This window comes from Chlorocebus sabaeus, chromosome 15 (assembly GCF_047675955.1).
Source record: "Chlorocebus sabaeus isolate Y175 chromosome 15, mChlSab1.0.hap1, whole genome shotgun sequence".
NCBI classification, from domain to species: Eukaryota; Metazoa; Chordata; class Mammalia; order Primates; family Cercopithecidae; genus Chlorocebus; species Chlorocebus sabaeus.
Window position 1 is genome coordinate 58,302,152 of NC_132918.1, and position 26,938 is coordinate 58,329,089.

The window sequence follows — 26,938 nt, forward strand, 5'->3', positions numbered from 1 at the left end:
CCCTTCCCCTCCACCTTTCTATGTAAAAACTGGCCATAAAAATTATCCGACTTACCTTGTTTGACTACGGGTCAGAGGACCCCTATTCCAGAGGAGGACCCGCCCCATACCCAGAAGGAAGGACTGCGTGCTCAGATAGGCCAAGAAGAGTCTAAACAGACCTTACTGGGTTTCCCCACGTAGTCCCTTAGCATTTGATCTTACCCTTTTGTCCAATCATAAACACGGCCAAAGTATGGCTGTCAATACTTTGTTGAACCTAAGCATCAAAGTGAACAATATCCCCAGGATCTTTGGGCTTTCATTCTGAAGGCTCCTGTGTATACTCATTAAATAAATGTGTATGCCTTTTCTCCAATTAATCTGTGTTTTGCAAATTGATTTTTCAGCAAACCTTCAGAGGGTGAAGGACAAGTTCCCTTGGCCTCTTCAGTGGCATAGTCTTCCTTACTGGGAAAGGGCTTGTATTTTTTATTTTGTTCTCAGCCCCCTTTTCAAAACTAGTATTTTTTTTTTTTTTTTTTTTGAGATGGAGTCTCACTCTGTCGCCCAGGCTGGAGTGCAGTGGCACAATCTCAGCTCACTGCAAGCTCTGCCTCCTGGGTTCACGCCATTCTCCTGCCTCAGCCTCCCGAGTAGCTGGGACCACAGGCGCCTGCCACCATGCCTGGCTAACGTTTTCGTATTTTTAGTAGAGACGGGGTTTCACTGTGTTAGGCAGGATGGTCTCAATCTCCTGACCTCGTGATCTGCCCGCCTTGGCCTCCCAAAGTGCTGGGATTACAGGCGTGAGCCACTGCGCCCGGCCGAAAACTAGAATTTCTTTTGGGATCTAAGTTTTTTGGATAATGGGCTCCCTGAACTGGGTCTATTTTTCCATCTTACTCTGCTTAACAAGATTTCCTCAACGTTCTCTGTCAATGGCTTCTATTGTTTTTCTTCTATTTTTATTTAAAAAAATTTTAAGACCTGATTTTCTGTGGGAGAAATTTTTCGAAGTGGCATCCTGTTGTTTTGTAGATGCAATGCTTATCTCTGAGGGTATAGTTAGACAGCTTTCTTTTCCAATGCTTTCTTCTTCCTAGTGTCCTCCAGATTTCCTTTTTTCTTCCTGTTTTGGCCTCTTTTGTGCTTCTACTGCCATACCTGGAGCATTCACACTAAGGGCTGCCTTCGAAGGCTCTCCGCAGTGCTGAGTCGCTTTAGGAAAACTTCTGCCACAAGAAGGGTGTGCTATCATCCAGCTGTGCATCACTTGAAAAGTTTTCTGCTCCAAATTCTAGATTTGCTTAGGTACTCTGAACTCACCTTGATTGTTTTAGTGTTGACAAGATTGTCCTCAGGTCAGCTCTTACATTTAAAGCTGGGAAAAATGTTCCATTTCCTGCCTTGGAATGCTGGGAGACCTGATAGATACATACGAAGGGCTATTTTGAGTCATGTAAAATACTAAAATGTGAGATTGGGGTTTGAGCTTAAGTAACTCCAGTGACTTTCCTGAACTTATGCATAGCTAAATATTTGTAGAATTACTTCCATATGACCTTTCCTTTTGAAGACAAATGACTCATTCTTTCATTGACTCATGCCACATCTTCGTAAATGTTTCCCTGAAATAGAGACTGAGGGCATGAGTTCCTCTTTTCCTGCTCACAGGCATTGGTTAGGGTCCAGGGAACGAAGCCAGTGTTCTCTGTAGACCTTAGGTTTATCTACTGCCATTGGCCAATAGCTGAAAACTCTTCATACAGGATAACTGCATAACTTGTATATAAACCATATTCTTTTCAATGTTAAAAAATTTAAGCATGAAACATTCTTATTTGTGTAAATAACAGAGTTTTCATTAACAGCTCTGGGCCTTTCTCTTCTCTTACAAAGTTATTTTCATTAACAGCTCTGGGCCTTTCTCTTCTCTTACAAAATTATTTCCCTAAATTGGGGATTTGTAAAAATGATGGAAATGTACACATCTTCTTTCATAAGCTTGATGGCAAAACAAACGTTTTATTTTTATTTTTGAGACGGAGTCTTGCTCTGTCGCCCGGGCTGGAGTGTAGTGGCCGGATCTCAGCTCACTGCAAGCTCCGCCTCCTGGGTTTATGCTATTCTCCTACCTCAGCCTCCCGAGTTGCTGGGACTACAGGTGCCTGCCAAATCGCCCAGCTAGTTTTTTGTATTTTTTACAAAAAAAAATACAAAAACCCCATAGAGACGGGGTTTCACCAGGTTAGCCAGGATGGTCTCGATCTCCTGACCTCATGATCCGCCCGTCTCGGCCTCCCAAAGTGCTGGGATTACAGGCTTGAGCCACCGCGCCCGGCAAAACAAATGTTTTAAACTGGCCACCCTATTTGCTGTATTCAGGGGACCCTGGAACCCACAGTAGCCTCGCCCACCTTTTACTCCCTAAGTTTGGAAATTAGTGGTCAATAATCCAGACGTGAAGTTCTTTGCTTTAAATGCTAAATGACATATTAAACAACACGTGTAGTAACAACTAGTAATAGGAAAGCACTGATGACCAGGAGAAATGCCTGAAGTTTCCACTACAATGGAGGAGTTAAAGAATTTATTTCACAGAAAGTCATCTATGGGAAACAATAATTCTGAGAAGTGATCTAGTTCTGAGGTTTTTAACTGGGGTGACAGTGGGACTGAGTTTTTGGGTATTTTTAAAATATGTGCTTTTGGGCATTTTTGCATAAAGGGTTTATACATATTTCAACAGATTCTTAACACCAAAGTAAGATTTCCTGACCAGGTCAAACGGGCATTTTATAGACAAAATTAATGCCCAATGTCAGAAACCTAAGCAGGGCAGAATCTGCCTGACAAGCCAGTGTTCTTCCTTGACACAACCTCACCGCGCCCAGCTCCTCATTCCTAGACGCTCTGTCTACAAGGCTGACACCCTATTAGGTGTTTACATCTGTTCTTCCTGATCTCCTGAACATCCCCACGAGGGAGACATTAATGACCCCCACTTATTGGTGACAGCTCCAAGGTCACTTGGTGAAGGCCAGAACCACAGTCCAGGTGGCCCCAACTCGGTCCATACCAGCTCCAGGATACCTTACTTCTGTTCTCCTGCCCTGATTTAAACAGACCGGGTGACACAAGATAATGGGTACAACACTGAATTCAACCAAAATCCACACAAACATTTGGGGTTAATATGAGGATGGAATCAACACCTTGGGCATCCAGGAGTGATTCTGATATAACCTGGATACTCAAAACTTAACATATACTCAAAAAAAAAAAAAAACCACAACACAAGAAAAACAAAAACAAAACTGGAAACGCTCCGAGAAGCCAGGCAGTCACCCAGTTCTAACTTAGTGCCCATTCCAAGTTTTGGTGTGTGCTGTGGGCCAGCCTTGGGGGTCTGCCTCCCCAGCTTCAGGACAGGCCGTAAGTTGTTTCTGAAGGTGCTTGAGTTGAATTTATACCAAGTCCCATCAAGGCTCAGGTGGCTCTGGCTCCAACCAGCCCTTTGTCCTACTAATCTATGAGCAAACTCTCTTCTTCTTTGTTACTGGTGCTCCAGCCAACACTACGTATTAGTCTGCTTCGACTGTCATAACAACATACCATAGACCGGTGGCTTAAACAACAAATTTATTTTTCACAGTTCCGGAGGCTGGGAAGTTTAAGATCAATGTGCCAGCAAGTTAGGTTTCATTCTGAGGCCTCTTCTCTTGGCTTGTACTTGGCTCCCAGTGTGCTCACGTGACCTCTTGATGCAGAATGTCAGGTGTCAGGGGAGAGGTACCGGTGGGCTCTCTGGTGTCTAAGGTATTATCCCCATTATGAGGGCTCCACCTTCATGACCTCATCTAACACTAATTACCTCCCTGAGGCCCCATCTCCAAATACCACTGGGGGTTAGGGCCTCACCCTATGAATTTTGGGGGAAGATACAACCATTTACTCCCAAACAACTAGCTTCCCTGAAGTCCTTGTCCTCCTCTGTCCCATCACAAAAGTAGCATGAGTACACGTGACCATGAAACTACATATTGCAAAAGGAGTTTCATTTAAAAGAACACCTGATTAACTCCTCATTGGACAGAAAGCACATCCATCCAACTCCTCGTAACCACTGGTTTTTATCTTATTTCAAGGGGACTGATTTTGATTTTTTTTTTGTCATAATACCCCTATTTAATTCTCGTAACACCCCTTTGAGGAATGGGCTCAGAATTAACCTTATTTTGTAGATAAGGAAACAAAGTCTGCCTCCTTGGTCACACTGCTGCTGGTCAGTAAAAGGAGGGCCATGCATTCCTAGAAACTCAAGTAGGCAGTTAAATTCCTAGTCAGAGGAGGTTGCGAGAAAGTTTATCTGCAATATTTTTTCCAAGTGCTCTTCCCAAAATCCTAATAAAGCTTATTTACACAATTTTCATATAATGAACAATTTCAGCATGAGAAGGATTGCTGAAGTTCTAGACTGAAAGGGATTCTTGAGCTGAGCATCTGGAGATGATCCTCGGTGGACGGACGAGGGTCCAGCATGGTCTCTTGCCCATTTCCAGTTTCTGCCTCTGCACTGCTCCTTAGATGGACTGTGGGTTACTAGGGTGTATCTCTTGAGTTTTGCTAAACAGCCCCTCCCTCAACAAACATACCAAAGTGATCACTCTACACTGCTGTTTAAAACACAGATCTCATTCCTGAATCACTATTAGGTTTGATGTTAATGTGTCAGCCCGGCACTTTGGACACCGTCCAGCTGGCTCCTCCCTGGGTCTCAGGCTGGGTTCTCTCTGGATCCTTATCCCCCAGCCATACCAGACAACCCCCGCCCCTCCAGGTGTCCTATATACATTTTCCTGTTACCCTGCTCAAGCTGTCTCACTTTTGTATCTCAGGACTGGAGCAAACAACTTCATACTTAAATCTCAGATAAAGCCCCCACCCTCAAAGATCAAAACTCAACCTTCCCCATCACGGACACTTGCCTGACATTGCTGTCGTCTTAATGGCTCAGAATACACACCTCAGTGTCACATTAAGAGTTTTGATTTCTTACTCTGTTACTTACTAGTTGTGTGACTTTTAGTAAGCTGCTTTACTTATCTGAACCTCATGGTCTTCACCTGGAAGATGGGAATTATATCAGTACCAGGCCCACAGGTTTGTTCTGAGGATAAAATGAGGTTATACAATACTTTGCAGACAGTAAATATTCAGTAAAGGTTAACTATTATTGACATCTAAACATCAATGATTGCAGACTACTTTAATGGGTCTTTATTGTATTCACAATACTTATATTCTTAGTATTTAAAAGAAAAAATTTCTATGTTGATTTAAGCTCTCCTAAATACCTAATCACAATTTAGCTGTTATAATTTCTTTCAGTGAACATTTTTATGGCCATCTATTGTCTAGAAACTAAAACTCTAGTTACATATTAAAATACTTCCATTAACATATTATTCCATAATCTGTGAGGGATGATAAACTTCATGCAAAAGTTTGAATTGGTGATTTGGAATAGGAGTAAGTTTCCATTTTGGCTGTTCTTACACATCAACTGTGGAATAAACTCGGTTCTTGCTTTGAAAGGAAACTTGGAAGTGTGGGTATTTCCCCATTCTTTAAGAATTGTTTGTTTATATTCTCCATGTTTATATTTTCTTGTAATTTGTGGTCACACTAGAAAATCTATGTGCTGAGACTTGCTATTTGAAAAATCTTCTGGCTATTTAATTTTCTCTTCTTAAAAATAGAATTAATATCACACATTATTAACAGCCTGACCCATTCCTGAGTGTTGTATGAAAAATAAATGAGATGCTGTGTCTGCAGACTTAGATGTGGCTGCAATATTAAAGTTAGGAATGGTTACGAATGTAAGATGAAGTCTGTTTAATACTTCATCTGTCTTAGAAATAAAGATATATGAGGTCTTCAAAGGGAAAGATTAAACTAGAACAAATATATCTCATTAACAAAGCAGTCAATTCCCTTTATTTTTAAAATTTTATGTACACATATGAATGATCTGTATAATGTACATTCAATATAGAAAGCTTTATATATTTGATAGTGTATAGAACATTTCACAATTACACTAATCTCTTACATAACATCTTGACATCCACTTTTAAATTTTTTTGCACAAGCTCCTCTTCATTCAATTTGGTAAAGCCAGTTATACATACTAAGGTGTACTGTGAGCTTTCAGAAGTTAATGATTGAGGATGCCAGTGAGGAGTGCAGGGACAAAACCTAATAGTCTTGGACGGTGGGGGGAGGATGGCCACGCAGACTTGATGCAGGAGAGGGAAAAGTGACTTAGCCCAATTTTTGTTGACTGTAGCTCAAACCTACAGTCATGCTAATTCAAAAAAAAAAAAAAAATTACAAAAACTAGGAAGAAAGTTTTGTCTTTTTGATTCACAGTTTTGTAAACAGATATAAAGGAACAAATGTGCTTACATACACCAAGAAAAAAAAATTCTTGTGTACCCACTTAGGTTGATCCACAGAGTGCTTTCTTATAACGTGATACAATTAGAATCACTGACTTTTTTCCTAAAAATATATTTATAGAAAAAGGAGTAACACTGTCATGAAACCAGGAGAAAGGCAGTAAGAGTTTGCTTCAACGTATCAGCTGGAGGAATGTGGACTCGGCACTGGCCTTTCAGCGTTTATTGTCTGTCGTGAATATTTCAAGTCTGATAGCCAAGGTCGCCTGCCTCATGGTCTACGGGAGGTGGCAGGTTAGACATGACCGACGTGGATGTACCTGCAGTAAGGTAGCCAGCAACTCCAGGTCCTGCAAGAGAGAAAGGAAAACACACACCTCTAGAGAGCAGAGTCAAGTGAAAACACTGACCTTTATAAAAATGTCAGAGCCTGTTCAGGCTCTCCATCACACAAAACTCATCATCTATTTCAATTACCTAAATGTGTATCCATACCTTAATCAACAGCTACACAGTACCATTTTCATGTTTGCCTATACTATAGACTAGAAATCATTTCAAAATGTATGCTGGACAGTAACATTGGTGTGGAAATATGGAAAAAATTTTCCTTCTTACATTTGGGAATCTTTCATTTTCAATCTTTCAAAAAATTCCGAGCACTGAAAAGAACTATGTCGAATGGACAAAAATGGAGACAAAAGAAACTACACTCAGCCCATCCAAAAATCATATGTGACAAAATTCAACATAAACACTTCTGTCAACACTCAAACTAACCTATTTTCATTTGGTGCAAAGAAATGCTATTATAACAAGTAACACCAAATGAACAAGGGTTGCTACACCAAGGACTCTAAGAAAAGGAAGGCTCTGGACATCCATCTATCATAGGTTAAAACAAGAATGCTACGTGAAAGGGTATTGATATTTTAGTCATATATTTCTCCCTTGATTCTGTTTCTATTGCACGAAAATGCTATATATGCCAGCATTTACCATAGGTCCCATGGGCATATTAATGGCTTTAGCCCTCTAGAGTTTATTTTAAACATTGCATAAACATTTAATTACATCTCAGAAGCACTGTACAAACTAACAAGTACTTGGAAGGGACACTGTAGCGTAATACTGCATACTGAGCAATAGTTTTAGCTGAAATTGTAGGAAACAAGGCAAACAACTAAGGAACATTGAAGGGTTAGGACTAGAAAGGCAGTGGGAGTGGCATGCATTTAGCAAAACGTTTCTCTACCTGCTTCAGAGAGCTACACAGAAGTTAGCAAGCTGCCTGGCAGAGCGGATCTAAAGCCCGCTCCTGAGGTGAAGGGGGCTGCTGCCAGTTAGAAGGGAAGGAGAGACACCTGAGGGGAAAAAAGAAATATAAGCAGCAAGGGAAGTTGTGAGGAAGCGCAAACAGCAGAGTAGTTTGATGAAGGTAGAAACAGGGATTGGTGGAGGACAAAAGGCCACCATTCAGATTCATCTTGTTTTTGACCTTAAAAGTATTGGTACTATGGATGTGAAATGGCTTGCACAGATACACGGGCAGAGATGACTCAGTCTGTTGAGCTGTAACTGAAGCCAACCAGAGTGCCCAGGTACTTGGAATGCTGTACTTATAAAAACCTTGTACTTGTAGAGCTTACAAAAAATATTTCCCCTTTTTAAGGTACTGTGGGAGCCTGCATCTATCAACTCCTACCTTGAGCCAATCAGGATGCCAGGCCTTTCACCGTCTGCTCAGGAAAAAGGCCAGCAGGTCAACAAAGACCCTCTAACAACACAGTTCAGAGCTGCAGCAGCACCCTGTGATCATTTCCCACCACCTGTCACTCTCTGAACTTTAGGCTGCAGCACCATTACTGCAAAACCATCCAGTAGGTCTCATCAAAGATGTAACCCTTAACAGTAAGACCTCAAACACTCCAGACTCTGTGGTTTCTCAGCAATTCTGATTGTGGGCTCAACTTGGTTCCCATCAAAATAGTAGGTTACGAGACCAAACCACGAATGCTACATCTAGAAAGTGGATTAATGATGCAGTTCTCAAACTGTGTGCTGAGGCACCCTGGGGCATTGCTGGATATTTATTTATTCCCTTCACCCATGTGTGTGTGTATTTAACAGATGGCAGTCTATGTTGCCTTGAACTCCTGGGCTCAAGCAACTCCCTTAAGAGCCCCCCTTATCCAGGCCTCGAACTCCTAGGCTCAAGTGATCTTCCCACCCCAGCCTACTGAGTAGCTGGACTCGGCCTGTCCACGTGGACTACAGGTGCCTGCCACATCATCCAGCTAACTGCTGGTTATTTTAAATTTGAAACACAGCGCCATCTGCTGACTACCATACAAACAACTACTTTCAAGTTGTCTTGCAATTACTTCATAAACTAATTAGGTATTTCTTTTGGCTTGGGGATGGATGAAAAAATTACTGCGCTACTAAGGGCACTGTGAACTGAGAAAATGTGGGAACCTCTGAGCTAAAATCTAAATGGTGAAACGATGGGCTTGGAAGAAACCAAATTTTAGTACCATCATTTGCCTCTTTAGGAAAGGCAAATCAAAATCAATTCCTGGATAGTTCTACAAATGAAATCCGAGGTGCTCTCCCCAGCCCCCTGGCGTCTCCTTGAGGATGTGTCTGGTTTCTTGGGGCTAAAAGGTGCTGCTTGGTCACTTGCATGGAATAGAGCAGTTGTGTTCTCCAGAGAAAGACGGGAAGAACAGGGGCTGCTGGGAATGGGCATGTGGCAAGTTTGCACAAGGCTGTTGGACTTCAGAGAAATGAGAAAAGATGGAAAATTTACAGAGAATCCCACAAAACCGAATTGGCTACCATGATGAAGTATATATGTGAAAAGTTATCTCCAATTCTGGCTCCTAAAAGCATCTTTGCCCTGGCTTCTGTTCCTTTTCCTGTTATTCCTTCTTTTGCTACTGATTTTCTAGGTGAGGTAATTTGAGAATTTTCACTGCTGAAATTATTTTTTATGAGGCTCTCAGACAGCACCAAGCTGTTCTAGAACCTAACAAATGGCTAAGTGAGTAACCACAATTTATCTGCATTCACAGGAAAAATTCCACTGAGGCACCTTTAAATAAGCATTTGTCACAAAACAAAATATGCCAGGCTAGAGAAACTATGGAAATAGGCAGTCTCATTTCAATTTTTCAACATTGAGTAATCCTACCTAGCTAGGACTTTAAAATTTTTACCCCAGATCTTGAGCATGTGACTGAATGACATTTACTCAGCCGCCAGAGAGAAGACAACATAGTTTTGGTCATTTTTATCTTACTTCGAAGTAGTAATTCACTCCTTTGTCTTTCCCCATGTCCTAAATAAAGTTCACCTAACCTGCCAAACTCACCTAAAGACATCAGTTAGAAGAAAGGGTTGGTGATGTGTGTTGTCACAGCAACCTTGATTTCTTCTTTTTTTTTTTTTTTTTGAGACAGAGTCTTGCTCTGTCGCCCAGGCTGGAGTGCAGTGGCGCCATCTCGGCTCACTGCAAGCTCCACCTCCCGGGTTCACGCCATTCTCCTGCCTCAGCTTCCCAAGTAGCTGGGACCACAGGCATCCGCCACTACGCCCGGCTAATTTTTTTGTATTTTTAGTAGAGATGGGGTTTCACTGTGTTAGCCAGGATGGTCTTGATCTCCTGACCTCGTGATCCGCCTGCCTCGGCCTCCTAAAGTAGGCTGGGATTACAGGCGTGAGCTACCGCGCCCAGTCAGCAACCTTGATTTCAATGATTACAGAGGGGCGGGGTACAATCTGTATCTTCTGAAGTTTGGAAGTAGCACAGGGCACATTTTAATTAAATGCAATCCCAATTCAACACAACACTATAAATTCCTGGAGTTCCACATCATGGTATTTTACCATTATTAGAACTACATGCCCCTTTTATCAAACACATGATACACAATACATCAATGAAAAGCTCAAACACAAAAAACATTTGGCAACTCAAGCAATGAGCACACATCAATCCAACTGGTGGTAAATTTACCTAAATTATCTCTTAATTTGCCTACATCATCTGCAATTAGAGGAAGATGTAGGGTTGACACCTCATATACTACAATTTCAGGCAGACGGCAAGAGTTAGCAGCTTTAACTCTTGAAATAGTTGGTTCATTTTTAATGTAATTTAATTAATTAATTTTTTTGAGACAAGGTCTTGCTCTGTTGCCCAGGCTGGAGTGTGGTGGTGCGAGCTCAGCTTACTGCGACTTCCGCCTCCTAGGCTCAAGAAAGCCTCCCGAGTAGGTGGGACTACAGGCATGCACCAACATGCCTGGCTAAATTTTTGTATTTTTTGGTAGAGACGGGGTCTTGCCGTGTTGCCTACGCTGGTCTGAAACTCGGACTCAAGCAGTCTGCCCACCTTGGCCTCCAAAATTGCTGGGATTACAGACAAAAGCCACTGTAGCCAGCAAGTTGGTCCTTTCAAATAGGACAGACTAGAGCTGACGAAAAAATCTCAAAAAACTAACATCACTACAGAAGAGCATCCCAGATTGATAACATGCCCAGAATTTCACAATTCTGGGGCCAATAATGCTTACGGCTTGTCCAGACTGTTCTACATGGACATGTCTGCAGGCTTCAGTAATGGCCTTCTGGAAGACTCATTATCTCCAAGTCCCTTCCTGGTTGGGTTTTATATCATCTCCCCACTTGGCCAGGCCTGTACAGAACTTGCTGTCCCTTAAGCAGGCTCAGGGATGGGAAGAAATTTGTATACCCCAACTTTTCTTTTTCCCTAACCTTCTTCTAATCCCTTCACAGCCACTTTTCATATCTCATTCAGAAGCTACCCCACAGATCCAAGTAAAAGGAAAGGCAAGAAGCTTTTTACTGCCTATACCTTTTCCCTATAGTTACTAGAGCATGTGGATGGGGGTGAGGAACAAATGAAGTCCAGGTTTCTGAACATAAACCCCTATTTCTTCTGGATTCTAACCACAGACCTTTTAAAGGTTCACACTCTAAGTCAAGGACACATGTTTTTTATTTCATCAAGTCAAAGAATGACAGATAAGACAGAACAAAAGAATTAGAACAAGCTTTCCTGTAGAGAAGCTTAAAATATACATACTACTATTCTTCAGGGCCAATTTACTCTTAGTTAAGAAAAATAAGGCTGAACAGGCGCAGTGGCTCACACCTGTAATCCCAGGACTTTGGGAGTATGAGGCGGGTGGATCATTTGAGGTCAGGAGTCCGAGACCAGCCTGGCCAACATGGCAAAACCCCATCTCTACTAAAAATACAAAAATTAGCCAGGCATGGTAGTGCATATCTGTAATCCCAGCTACTTGGGAGGTTGAGGCAGAAGAATCGCTTGAACCCAGGAGGCAAAGGTTGTAGTGAGCTGAGATCATGCTGCAGCACTCCACCCTGGGCAACAGAGCAAGACTCCATCTCAAAAAAAAAAAAAAAAAAAAAAAAGGCGGAAGTGCTGGCTCAAGCCTGTAATCCCAACACTTTGGGAGGCCGAAGTGGGCAGATCACCTGAGGTCAGGAGTTTGAGACCAGCCTTTACTAAAAATACAAAAATTAGCCAGGCATGGTGGTGCATGCCTATCATCCCAAATACTTGGGAAGCTGAGGCAGGAGAATGGCTTGAACCTGGGAGGCAGAGGTTTCAGTGAGCCAAGATTGCACCATTGCACTCCAGCCTGGGTGACAGAGCCAGACTCCGTCGCAAAAAAGAAAAAAAAAAAAAAAAAAAAGGGCCAGGTGTGGTGGCTCACGCCTGTAATCCCAGCACTTTGGGAGGCCGAGGTGGGTGGATCACCTGAAGCCAGGAGTTGAAGACCAGCAGGGCTAACATGGCAAAATCCCGTCTTTACTAAAAATAATAATGATAATAACAATAATTACAAAAATTAGCTGAGTATGCTGGGGCAAGCCTGTAATCCCAGCTACTTGGGAAGCTGAGGCAGGAGAATCACTTGAATACGGGGAGCAGAGGTTGCAGTGAGCTGAGGTCACGCCACTGCACTTCGGCCTGGGTGAGAGAGCGAGACTGTCTCAAAAAAATAAATAATAAAATAAAAATAAGGCAGATTTTTTTTTCAATCATATCATCCTTATACACAAAGTAATGAATGTAATGCCATGAAAATGTGGTATATAAATTTTTGGACAGAGGCGAAAGAGGTAAAGTTTTTATAGTGCCTGTAAGAACAAACTCCTACTTAGAAGCTATAGTTTTAACACCAAATCTGAAGAGAGATATGGGATAGACTAAGACCACGGTCTAGGTATCTGCTCCATAGATATGAGGGACAGGGGATGGAAAAGTTAAAATAAAAACCTATGACACTGCTCTGAACAGGACAGACCTGCAGCCAAAGCACTGCATGTTTATACATTTCAGGACTCCGCTCCAACTTTAGGAGTGTCAATATTAAAGTGGTTATGGTGAAGAAAAAAAGTGTCACACCAAGTTTAAAATTAAAACCAGGTAAAACTTCCTCCAAAGCCCCTAGTTTTGAATATTCCAGATTGAGTCTTCATGATTTTATAAACTTCTATACTAGCAATCAAGATTAAAACAATTACAATGGTTTAGAAACCGTGGGTGATAAGTTTTTCTCTTAGTTTATCTCTATCATCTTCGGTTAGGAGAGAATGCAGGGCTGACATCTTTTTATATACTACAATTTCAGGCAGACAGCAAGAACCGCCTCATATTCCTAAGGTTAACTTCAAATTAAAAACTTTTATACCAGACAAGATACTGCCTCTTTAGCATTCAGCAATAGTCTGACTTTCTTATGTTGAAGCCTATATGAAAATGACTATTCTAAAATTATGCAATTAGTGTGTCAAACAAATGTTCTGAGTTTTAAACATAGTATCCTTTGAAACCAAAGCAATAAAACATCCTTTCATTCATGATACCTATATATTCCACCCCCATAAAAGGACATACCCTAAATATTTAGCAAAACCATAAACAAATCACTGGAAACTTAGGAGAATATCTTTTTTTGAGGCAGAATCTCACTCTGTCACCCAGGCTGGAGTGCAGTAGCACCATCTTGGCTCACTGCAAGGCTCTGCCTCCCAGGTTGATGCCATTCTCCTGCCTCAGCCTCCCGAGTAGCTGGGACTACAGGCGCCTGCTACCACACCTGGCTAATTTTTTGTATTTTTAGTAGAGATGGGAGTTTCACCGTGTTAGACAGGATGGTCTTGTGATCCGCCTGCCTCAGCTTCCCAAAGTGCTGGGATTACAGGCCACTGCGCCCAGTCAAGAATATCTTTTACATACAATTATACATATTGGAGTTTTAATCTGTTATTCTGACAGATATGGAACGACGATATGTTTCTGATACTGATATTCCTCAGCAGATAATTATTCATTCTCTTTACAAGATAAATACTTTAATACAGACATGCTCCAAATATATTCTATGACCCAATTAACTGGATCAAAACTGAAAAAAATACATGCTTTAGTCAGTACCTATTCAACACAACAACAGTTTGCAAGCTATATAAGGCTAAATTAACCAGAGGTCTACCACATGCTCATAGCACCTCCGAGAAAGGTCAGCCAGTAGCCTAAGAAACACTCTAAACACAATTTTAAGTCTATTTAAGGCAAAAGAAAGGTCCAAGTGGCTTCTGCCAGGTGTCTTATGATAACCAATTAGGTATGGCTTACCTGTGAGGTATCCTGCTGTTTGTGACTCAGAAATGAACAAATCATGTTTCTGATCTTTGAAGGCACTCCAGACTGAAGAACGACACAGGATTTCATTCACCTAGGGAAGTAAAACAAGCCCTTTGAACATAAAATCAAGGGCTGGATGTTGGAAGACAAAAAGAAAAACCAACTTCCAAAGCAACACGGAAGAAGGCCAGTGAAGAAAGACCCAAATATGGAGCAAGAACTAGCATTCATCAAACACGCCATAGCAGGCACTGTGCCAGACACATCTCATTAAGGCAGACCCAAAGAAGTCCTCGAGTCAGTCGTCCTGCTAAAGCTCTGGACTCTTATTATTTGAACCTACCATTACTGATTTATATGTAATTCAAGGAGGAAGATTCCTATGCAGAGTATTTTCTTGTGACAGTAACAGATGGCTTGACAGTGTATGGGCTGATGAGCTATTCTCAAGGAAGGAGTTTGGGGAGAACATACTGCCAAATTGAGCTAAAACTTAAAGCAGTCTTTCAAATTATGACCTAAAGACGTTTATGAAACAACCAGGAGGGTTATGAACAGTATGCTTGAAAAAATAAAACTGGTTAATATAGAAAGCATCAGAGTATCAGAAGTAAAATGGGTACATGTATGTACTTGAAATACATACACATATTATGAGTATAAATAATATATGTGTGAGAATATGCACTAAACTAAGATGAATGATATTTCTGGGTGACAAAACATTCAGGAAATGCCAACTTAGTGAATATCTTTTGCACATCAATGTTCATATCAAATATTTTACTGAGCACCTCTTATGTGGTAGGCACAGTGAACACAAAGATGAGAAAGAGACCGTCTCTGAAGTGCTTACAATCTAGTAGGGGAGACAGAGTCAAATAATTCCGTGGTAAGAATTAAAGCAGGGTTATACAAGGGGACTGTGTGAGTCCAAGGAAGAGGCACCTGCTCCAACCTTGGAAAGAAGCAATAGTGGAAGTGATTAGTTGTAAAGCTGGTAGGGGAGTTCCTATTTAGAAACTACTATACCTCTTTTCCTCCCCTCCCTAGGGTGTAGAAAGTGGGTGTCAGGATTACTTTGCTAATTTCATTACCAGGAATCCTGAGGCAAGTCAAGGACAAGACAACTGCCTGCAAGTGGTACGTTTGCTTGGCGTTTAGAACACTCATAGGCAAAAACCAAGAAAATACTTTTTAAAACACACCAGTTAATGACTGCAGCAATACATGCTGCTTCTCTTCTTTAATATCATTTTAAATCATTTAAATGATCATATCGATAGAATGACAATGGCATGAAAAATGTTTCTTTACTTGAAACATACAAATCCAGTAAATTCACTACAGGAAAGCTGTAGCTGAAGTCAGTTAAAACCTGTAGAAGATTAGCAGAGGAAATAACCCAAACGTCCATCAACAGATGAATGGATAAGCAAATTGGAGCATTTACATACAATAACATATTTAGACATAAAAATGAACCATTGATAACATGGATGATGCTTAAAAACACGTTCAGTGACAAGACAGACACAAAGGGTCACATGCGTATGATTCTATTTATATGAAATACGCAGAAGAGGTAAATCCAGAGACAGAAAACAGATTGGTGGGTGCCAAAGGTTGGGGGAAGGAAGAAAGGCAGAGGAGCTGCTGAATGGGCACAGAGGTGATGAAAATGTTTTGGAACTAGATACAGTGGAATTTGCACAACACTGTTAATGTCCTAAATGCCAATTAACTATTCACCATAAAATGGTTAATTTTATGCTATGTAAATTTCATGTCAATAAAAATGAGCATTAGTAGATGGGGCTATATAGTAACAATGAATGAGGAACTCCTTAAAGGCAATAATAAAAATAAAACCGAGGAGGAAAATTAAATTACTGAACAGGCCTAAAGTCAGCAAACACGTGCAGCTGAAATACACTAATACACACAGGAAAAATGAAGTCACGACAAAAGAAAAAAAACCCCAACACTTTATAAGCACCAGCAAGAAAGGAAATGAAAACAAAAATGATGTTCTACATCTTTTAAAATAGCATTATGGGATGGTTAATGAATTTCGTTATCAATACCCATGAATAACTCCTAGAGCTGAAAGTTAAGCAGCACTAAATGCTGCATATTCCGTGCTAAAGGTTTCCAGCATTTTTCTTCCTGAAGTGTACAACATGCCATCACTATCCAGGAGAATCCTCTTGAATACTGAGTGTACGGTTTATGCTTTTTCATCAGTTATGAGGCAGGTATGCAAGTCCATCCTTGGGCTCTGGATCTTCTCCAGTTACAGCCAGCAGAACCATATCTGTATGTGGAACTTGAACACAGGTTCGTGGATCATCCGCAGCCAAGACCCTGGCTTTCAGAAAATCAAAAGTTGCCTCTATGCAGACTCACCTGTTCTCCATACTGCAAACTTCGAGTCATTGCCTTGAGAGCTTTAACAATCTGAGCCTTAGTGGCTGCTGGGCTGTCCAGGTTTTCCAGACCAATGCCTTCGAGTAATTTTAAGAGGTATGGAACCAAATCTGCTTTTAGGGCCTAAAAAAAATATTAAGCATATATAAACATATAGAAAAAATGGAAATCATCCACTGAAGAAATAATTTTACCCCCAGGACCATACCTGGAAGGCAGCCTGTGCACCATATTTTAATGCCATATATAGGCTTAAGTATCTAATGATATTTTTATTTAATGAGATCTTATTCTGTGCCAACCATCCTAAATGCTATACATCAATTATTTTATTCAATGCACAAAGGGTAAAACAGTAAAAAAATATGTTCATAATCACAGAGCTGGGCAGTACTAAAATATGTATCTGGAACCAGAAAATATAGAACCTGAGCTTTTAGTTCCTGTACTGGGCTGCCTGCCCTAATAACACTGTACTAACAGGCAACGATCTCTGAAATACGTTAGTATATTTTCATATTTTCTTCAAACATCAATCTTTGTGGTCATCGTACATTTCATATCGGCCTAATAAAAGCTGAATAATAACCTGGTATCACAATTTTCACTACCCATTTTGAAACTCAGAGGGAATAGGTAGAAATAAGACACTTAGTGAGTGCACCTCTTTTTTCAGGGACGATTCTCGTAACAACCCTGCGAGATGTCATAACCTTATTTTACAGATGAGAAATCTGAGCATTTTAAGGTTAAATATCACGTCTAAGGTCAGAAAGCCAGTAAGTGGTAGTACCAGCTCATGTTCTTTCCTACACATCAAACTTCTCAAGCCAATCATAAGTCTGAACCTCAGAGCATCCAATATCTCTTTGAGATGTACCCAACAGCTCTGCTTGCCTCAATGAGGGTCCAGCGGGTAAGGCTGAGGAGCTGGGAGAATGGGAAGCCCAGGTAATAAAGATGCAGGGCCTTGTATTCTGTCTAAGGATACCAGATGTCACTTAGTCATCTGGCAGGTAATGAGAAACCACTGAATGGTTTTTAAGATGAAGAATGGCTCAGCTGTATTTCAGAATTCTATTTAAACACTTTATTATTTTTTATCATATCTATTTATGGGAAATAAAGTGATGTTATGATACATGCATACAATGCAGAATAATTAAATCAAGCTAATCAGCATATCTACCGTTACAAATACTTTTTTGTGGAAACATTTAAAATCTACTCTTACCAATTTTGAAATATACAATGTATTATTAACTATAGTCACCATACTGCACAATAGATCTTTAAAGCCTTATTCTTTCTAACAGAAACTTTGTACTTTTTGACCAGCTTTTTCCCATTCTCCCCACCCCCAGCCTCTAGTAATCACCATTCTACTCTCTGCTTCTATGAGTCTGATTGTTTTAGACTCCACTTACAGTCAGATCATGTGGTATTTGTTCTTTGAGTTACATTTTAGAAAGATCGCTTTTGTAAGTTTTTAAATTTATTGCATGTTTTTTGTTCTTTCAACATCTATCTACATGGATATCCATCAAGTCCAGTTTTCATTAGGTGGACAGTCTCTTTGAAAAAGGCATTATCTTCGCATGTTTCTTAAACATGACTTAAACAAAGGAATAAATTAACAGAATGAATTTTTCCAAAGAGGATGAAGCACATTTTACAAATCAAGCTAAGCAAGCTAAGCTAAGCTAATTGCACAATGGATAGCCAAGATTTAAATTTTATACACCATAAAAGTACTTCGAGTTGGTAAGACTGTTGGCAGCTGGCCCCATTTTTCTGTGTGTGTCTATATACACACACCAATATACATGTATATATGCATACACATAAACACACACATATTATATACACTGTATATGTATGTGTATGTATATATAAGATATAAAATTGTGTATACACAAACTCACAAGTGAACTCTCATCAACCTTAAGGAAACCAAATCAGTAGCAAATAAGTGAAAGTCTATTTGGTATGTTTGCTTTCCTAAAATGGTGCTAAATCTAGAAAGTCACTTACTTGTGCTACTAATTCACTCTGCTCCTTCTGAAACATTCGATTAATTGCTTCACAGGCTAGACTGACAGTATCTGCTCGCTTTTTCATTCCATTCATCAGTGGGCCAATGGTCTCTAAAGATGCCATGGCTCGAACACACAGCTAAGTGCCCAAAAGAGAAGGTTACTTGTAGAGTAACAATATTTATATAACATGGTAAATACTATAACAAAATAAGTAAATACATAAAAAAGAATCCCTTTCAGTTTAACAATGAACTGAACCAAAATTTAATCTATTAATTATATCATCTAAACTGGTATTTATCAAAACTGATTGGTAAATACCAGTTTTGATAAACCCAGAACTAATAAAATACCATGTGGTTCATATGCAAAAAGACACATGGCAGAAAGGGGATTTATATAATACTACAACTTAGTCAAGAAGGGAGCGCAGATAAATTCTGGAGCTTATAAGCTACTAAGTGATTCATCAATACCTCATTTTCAGACAAGGCATGGATAACGCGAATGGCACTCTTAGGAATGGCATTGTTCCTATGATTCATTGCCTGGATAACTTTGGGAAGATGGCCCAATGGCGGGACCTGATCTGCCAGTTGAGGCTGTGCACTGAAGAGACACACTGTTGCCATTGTCAAGGTTTCCAGAGTTTCTCCCTGCAGGTGTAAAACAAAAATAAATCAACTATAAAATACTCACACCATCCTAAATATCCAAGGTAATGTATCTGGTGTTCAAAACTAGGGATTCAAAAGTTCTAAGTGCTGATACTTGAAAACAGACTCACAAATCTGAAGAGAACAACGAACTTCCCATTTTCTTTGATAAAAGGCATGAATCCAAAGGACTTTAAGAATGTGCTATTTTAATAAAAGCAAGATTTCACTAGGTTAGGTATACCTAATTTCTACTGCAAGTTTAAGAGATCATGTCCCAAATGATATTACTAGAAATTTTTAGACCATGCTGCAGGTATGTTAGTGTCAGAACAATAATCCAGAAGAATGCAGAACTAGTGAAATGTTTTTCCCAGTTTCATTAAAAATCCTACCATTTAACATGTCTGGCTCCCACAAAGCACTTTCTATTGTGGATAATGGATTGGAAAGACCTTCAGTTTATACCACTAGATGCACCCATCCAGAACCATAATAAAATGCATCTTGAATTAACATTAAAATTGGAATGTGTCCAAAAAGAAAAGTGACATAGAAGGAAACTGCTATGTGCTTTCCCTAAGTTTTAGCTTCTGAGAACTGCATTTTCCAAGCAAACTATGTATGTAGTAAAAATCCTATTAGAGGAATATGACTACAGAAAGTAGCACTGGTAAATACTTGGCAAGCTAATCACGTTTCTGAAATATGTTTTACTAAGTTAATGATAATAACTAATAATTTCTAAGCACTTGAAATGTGCCAGACATTATGTTAAGTATTCTATATATATTAACTCATTAGAACCTCAGCCTCAGAGACAGGTGCTATGATTATTCTATAAACGCAGCAACTGAGGCAGAGTCATGAGGTATTGCTCAAGGTCACAGAGCTGGTCAGTGGTATGGCCGGGACCACCTAATAACACAACTCAGGCTCTTAATCACCTTATTCTGTAGCCAGGCTGTTTAATTCAACAACAATCATGTAGGTCAATTGTCTTCCATCTCAACAAAATCTTAAAACTTCTGAAAACAAAAAAGACTTTGAAAAACAAAATCTTATATACTATCAGGGTATTTGGCTTGCCAAACCAAGAACAAAGATACCTTTTCACTCACTCCTGCTTCCCAGGTAGCCTCAGCCACAGATACAGGATTCAACCACATAGTTACTACTCTTCTGTCAATTTCTTTGACTAGGGTTATCCCTGCCATATACATAAAGTAGAGTGTAGCACATGCCCAAGCAGAACACACTCTCAGAGGAACACTGAACACTTAGGTTTCTCCTTAAAATTACATATTCATTAGAGATGGACAGTAAAAATCTTCTTTTAGGGCTTCTGTAATTTTTAGAAATAGCATCCTCTCAATATAGATACCTTTAACTTTGGTTCATAAACATACTAAAGAGTTTCACTTTTGAACATGGCAAAAAAATGATCGAGGGGCATATGTGAATTTAAATGTGGCTGCTACACTGAAAGAGCTGGCCAGTTCCTAATTCACGGTCTTTGTGAATAAGGTTGTAAGAGAAACACCAGTCTAGTTAGCAAAGTCTTTGAAATGTTTTGCTGATGACTGAAGCTTACATGAGGATTGTTCTTCTCTAGGAGCTCAGTTAATTTTTCTAACAGTGCAATAAGAAATTCTCTAGGCTTTCTTAGAACCCAGGCTGGTTGTGCAATAAAGATCCTCAAGAAGACTCCTCCAACAGCAAGTTCACCCTCTGCTTCTCCAAACACCACGGCAAAATCGTCAGGTAACTTTAAATAGAGAAAGAACCACAGTCAAGGCACTTAATAATCTGGAAGCTAGAAATGCACACCATATTAAAGAATTGTTTATAATGTTAATCAGTCCACAAATAGCCATTAATGTAATCAAATTATGAATTTTTTCTTAATAAAGTTCAGAAAGGGTGCTCTTCTTACTAACTTCAAAAGTAAGTATTCCAATTTTTATGTTTGAAGCCTTATTTTTGAGGGGAATACCCAAGAGTCTTAATGACAAAGTAGTTACAGGCTGGCATTAAACTGACTCAGTAGAAAGTTAAAACAACTAAATCAACAGAAAATAAGATGTAAAATAAAAGCATATTTTACCTTCCAGTTTGCCTCAGGGTTGTCCTGCTGATTTTTAAAGTGCCTTGGGGAAAAAAAAGGGATGAATACCAAACTTCAGTCACAAAATACATTTTCATTAACCTTTAGCATAAGTTTTAGAGGTGATAGGCACAGTAAGAAATGTTTGCCCCTCCCAGTGATTTTATTTAAAGGCTATAAATTATTGCCTTTGTTTTTACTTACTCTAGCATCATTTCCCTAACTGTTGTGGACACTTTATCTCTGGAATTATCATTCCAAATTAACTCAGGATTTTCATGAGTTCCTTCAAAAATATGTACAGCAGCTTCAGGATTGTCTCTCATAGCATCCATGAAAACACTTGGTAGAAATTTCATTAACATAATTCGAACCTATAGGAGGAGGTTTGAGAATGAAAAAGACACCTATTAGAAACATCTCAATATTTTGTTTGTATTTTGCTAATAAGATAGAATATCAATATAATTTGCGTTATGACTTATGTGGGCCATAACCATTACCTAAAAGTTCTGAAGTGAAAAAGATAATCCTCGGTTTATGCAAAGGTACCTTTAAATAAGAGTCAGTACGACCTGATCCTACTTACCTATCAAGTTTCATTTTCTCTGTTCTGCCATGGTGACCAAAAAAAAAGTTTCATTTTTACCCCCTGCCTCAGTATCACTAGTATGGTAAAGTTCCCAGAGCACACCTCATAGGTCTTGCCTTACCTGTGCAGAATGCCCTTAGCCAGGCCTGTCCCTTCCAACTCTCCCTTATAGCCCCTGTCCGCACAAACTAATTTTTCTCATTCTACCTCTGTCTTACAAGTATTTTCTAGTACATTTATTTTGTTGCATGTTTTATGTTACACTGTGTCTTTTTGCAAAAAAGGATTTAAAACACAGTTTTTAAAAAATACATCTAGCATATACATGCAGACAAAATGAAAATTAGTGTGAGGCATGGGGCAAAGGGAAAAATGAGGGTTGAGAAAGTGTTTTTCCTTCAGATCATCACGTTTATCTCCTTCTCTGGGTCAAATTCTGGGCTCAAATCTTATCTTATGGAAACCCTCTAGGCCCAATCTTTCTTACTCATTGCTTGTATTCTCAGCTCTTGGCACATAACATATGCTTAAATACTTGAATAAATGAAGACTAATATGAAGTCTGTACACAAAAGAAACATAAAAAGCTCCGTAACTGCCGGAGATATACTACAAATTTAGCTCTGAATTTCCTAGCAGCCAATGAGCTAAATTTCAGTTACATAACAGAACACCCACAAAATAAAATCATGTCAGTTGCTTCAGAGACACCCAACTATTTCTGGAGGAAAAAAGCAATTTCTCCTGGGGTTCCCATGGAAGGGCATTTGTTATATATTAAATAAAACCACCAAGGTGAACTCAACAAGAGGTTTCACAGGCTTATTTCTTCCTATATTCCCTATGATGAGAGTATTGTGCTGCAATATAACTAAACTCTACAAAGGACAAGAGAAGGTAGAGAAAGTGATTAAGTATGTCCTTCTTGGTCATCAGCTCCCTGAGTGTAAGAACAATGCTTGACCTGCTCACTGTGGTATATCTGCCCCTAGTAGCTCATTCTCACAAAGACCAGAGAAAAACATGCCAAAGCAGCACCTAAAAGTTAGAGCAGGATTTAAAGGCCATTTATTTTAATTTTTTCACTGTGGAGCTAAAGACAGACAAGTTACCCAGAGTCATTAAGTCCATGATCTGTGACTCATAAAGCAAGAGTTTTGCTCTGAACATTATGCTGCCATCTTGCTATACCAGGCCAATTACTTCACCTTTAATACAATTGCTTATTGCTGTTTTTTATCTTTTTTTTTTTTTTTTAATCAGGATCTCACTCTGTCACCAGGCTGGTGTACAGTGGCTTGATCATAGCTCACTGCAGCCTCAAACTCCTGGGCGTAAGTAATCCTCCCTCCTTAGCCTCCTGAGTATCTAAGATTACAAGTGCACTACCATGCTTGGCTAATTTCTTTTTTTTTTTTTTTTTTTTTTTTTTTTTTTTTTATTATTATTGAGCTTGGCTAATTTCTAACTTTTTTTTTTTTGTTAAGAGATGGGGTCTACCTCACCCAGGTTGGTCTTCAACTCCTGGCCTTAAGTAATCCTCCTGCCTCAGCCTCCTGAAGAGCTGGGATTACAGGCATGAGTCACTGTGCCTGACTGTTGTGTTTCAGGTTTTTAACAAAATCCTCTTCTGAAACATACTTAGCTGTCTAATAAGAATCACTGTTGAAATCATTCTACATAAATTTTAGGGCAGAAATATCTGATATGTCTTAACAGATTTCATTATATACTAGTATTTTAAAAAAAACTCCTAATAACTAACCTGTTTTAAAATATTTTATAGCTCGAAACAAAAATTGAAATTTTTATGGCAAGTAAACTAAATTTGAAGTAATAACCTTTTCAGAAGTGAACTATATGCTCGTAATAAGCTGTATTTGTAAGTGACTGCTACAGAAATCATCTATTGACCAGTTGGGTGAACTTAAAATGTCTTATTTAAGAGCTATATTTATGAGTCTTAACAAGTTGATACAAAAGCAAACTTTAATTGTACTTAGGATAAGTGTCTTAACATGAGTCCTTTCATTTCTAAGTTTACTTAATCTAACCTACTGTCATCTGATACTTTTTAAAAAGGCACATTATTTGACCCTGTACAAAATCAAAAGTCTCTTCCTATCATATTTCTGAGAATGCTTTAGTATTCTAATTTAATTCAATTAATGAATGACCCAAGTCTATCATCAGTAAAAAGCAGTATTAAAGCTAATTTTACCAGGATGTTTAAAGCATTTCAAAGGCTAAGAACTACATAAGTTTATTACTCACTGGTGTGTATACTATTAAACATTTGAGCAAAAAACTTACATAAGGCAAATACTGTGACCAAAAACCTTCAGTTACGTTCAGGTTACTCAGATATTGTAGAACAGGGGTTGGCAAACAAGGGGTCACATCTGGCCTGCCATCTATTTTTGTATATAAAGTTTTGTTGGAACACAGCCACATCCATTTGTTCATTTACTGTCCATGGCTATTTTCCTGTCACAACAGGAGAGCTCAATTTTTGTAACAGAGATCACATGCCCCACAAAGGATAGAATATTGACTATATGGTCCTCTGATACGGTTTGGCTGTGTCACCACCCAAATGTCATCTTGAATTTCCACATGTTGTGGGAGGGACTCGGTGGGAGGTAACTGAATCACAGGGGCAGTGCTGTTCTGTTCTCATGATAGTAAGTCTCAAGGGATCCGAGGGTTTTAAAAAGGGAGGTTTCCCTGCACAGTCTCTCCTCTCTTGAATGCTGCCATGTGAGACGTGTCTTTCACCTTTCGCCATGATTGTGAGGACTCCCTAGCCACGTGCAGATGTTAAGTCCAATAAACCTTTCTTTTGTAAATTGCCCAGTGTCGGGTATGTCTTTATCAGCAGCATGAAAATGGACTAATACACCCTTTATAGAAAAAGTTTACTGGTCCACCCCTACCTCACACCATGGATAAAAATTAACTCAAATGGATCAAAAACATAAACCTAACAGCTTATACTATAACACCAAGGAGAAAACATAGCCACAAATCTTTGTAACTGTGGATTAGGCAATGGTTTCTTAGATATGACATCAAAAGAACAAGCCTAACTAAAAAGAAACTGGACTTTCTCAAAATTAAAAATTTTCGTGCTCCAAGAAAGTGGAGAAACAATCAGGAAAATGTGAAAAAATATTTGAAAATCATATCTATAATAAGGGACTAGTATCTAAAACATATAAAGAACAATTACAACTCAATAATAAAAAGATAAATAATCTCAATTTAAAAGTTAGTGAAGGATGTAAATAAACATTTCTCTTAAAAAGTTGTATAAATGGCCAATAAGCACATGAAAACATTAGCCACCAGGGAAATGCAGATCGAAACCATGATATAACACATCATACCTACTAGGATGGTTGTCATAAAACATATAACAAGTTAGAGAAGAAGATGATAAATACATTGCTAGGGGAATGTAAAATGGTATTGCCACTTTGGAAAACAATCTGACAATTCCTCAAAAGGTTTAATATAATATTATCATATGACTCAGAAATTCCACTCCTAATAAAAACACATGTCCACATAAAAACCTGTACACAAATGTTCACAGTAGTGTAATTTAGCAGAGCCAAAAAGTAGAAACAATCCATGTGTCCATTGAGATAAATGGATACCAAAACATAGAATACTATTTGGCAATAAAAATAAATTTACTAATATTTGCTACAACATAATGAAAACATTAAGTGACAGAAGTCAGTCACAAAAGACCACATATAGTATGATTCCATTTATATAAAAAATGCCCAGCATTTGGCAAATCTATACAGAAGGAAGTAGATTAGTGGTCGTCAGGTGCTAGGGGAAAGGGAGAATGGGGAGTGACTGCTAATAGAAATAGGGTTTCTTTTTGGGTTGATGAAAATCAAACCTAAAATTGATTATGGTTGCTCAATCTGTGAATATACTAAAAACCATTGAATTGTACACTAGGTATGTGTGAACTGTATGGTATGTCAACAATATTAATAGCTCAAGAAAACTGTTACCAAAAAAGAAAAAAAAATTTTGGCCAGACACAGTGGCTCACCCTGCAATTCCAGCACTTTTGGAGGCCAAGGCGGGTGGATCACTTGAGCTCAGGAGTTTGAGACCAGCCTGGGTAATATGGCCAAACCTTTCCACCTCTACAAAAAATACAAAAATTAGCCAGGTGTAGTGGTGCACGCCTGTAGTGCCAGCTACTTAGGAGGCTGAGATGGGAGGATGGCTTAAGTCTGGGAGACAGCTTGCAGTGGGCTGAGATTGCACCACCACACTTGCAGCCTGGGCGACAGAGCCAGACCGTCTCAAAAACAAAAAAATTTACTGACCACAGTTCTAGAATAGAATCTCTTGCAATTAAGGCATTGATACTTGTGTTTTTTCTATACAGAAAGTTTAAGTGTAAAAACAGTCAGCTTGATAAAATTTGTTCCGCACATATTTCAAAGGTCAGAAATATAACCAAAGGGCTCAGTTGATTCCAGTACATATTTAAGCACCTAAAACACTATTGAAAAAATAACTAATATTAGATATTACAGTTATGTGCTACATAGCTCTAGCTTTAAGAAAATTCAATATTAAATATTAACTATTTTATAGACCCTCCTGTAGGCTTCCAAATGTAATCTCCCTTGTCTCATCGACCCTGCTGAAGACTATGAACTTATTACTAAAGTAAAACTGTTTCAGGTCCTATGATAGATTCTCAATACCTAGACTGAGAGATCAAGCAAGAAAACAACAACTGAATACAATTTGTTTTATTAATGTAAAAAGTGTTTAATTAGCCTTGGCCTTTTTTTTTTCAAACTGAACTTTACATGGAGGCACAATGTGTACAAGGGAAGCCACCCTGGCTTTAAATAGAGGTAGGGGACCTTAGCCTCCCCCTTATCCAAAGTGCCTTTGTGGACCTGCTTGA

The 26,938-nt window shown here is 39.1% G+C and overlaps 1 protein-coding gene across 1 annotated transcript in view; it reads right to left on the reverse strand.

The window, feature by feature from the left end:
- Window positions 1-5,957: 5,957 nt before the first annotated feature.
- DNAJC13 (DnaJ heat shock protein family (Hsp40) member C13) overlaps window positions 5,958-26,938 on the reverse strand; it is a 119,915-nt gene continuing 98,934 nt past the window's right edge. The window contains exons 49-56 of the mRNA XM_008009117.3: window positions 21,594-21,763; window positions 21,390-21,432; window positions 20,877-21,050; window positions 19,103-19,282; window positions 18,622-18,762; window positions 16,567-16,710; window positions 14,149-14,248; window positions 5,958-6,799 (exon numbers count right to left, since the gene is read on the reverse strand). Coding sequence (XP_008007308.2) covers window positions 6,693-6,799; window positions 14,149-14,248; window positions 16,567-16,710; window positions 18,622-18,762; window positions 19,103-19,282; window positions 20,877-21,050; window positions 21,390-21,432; window positions 21,594-21,763 — 1,059 coding nt within the window. The 3' untranslated portion in view covers window positions 5,958-6,692. The remainder of the gene's footprint in view (window positions 6,800-14,148; window positions 14,249-16,566; window positions 16,711-18,621; window positions 18,763-19,102; window positions 19,283-20,876; window positions 21,051-21,389; window positions 21,433-21,593; window positions 21,764-26,938) is intronic.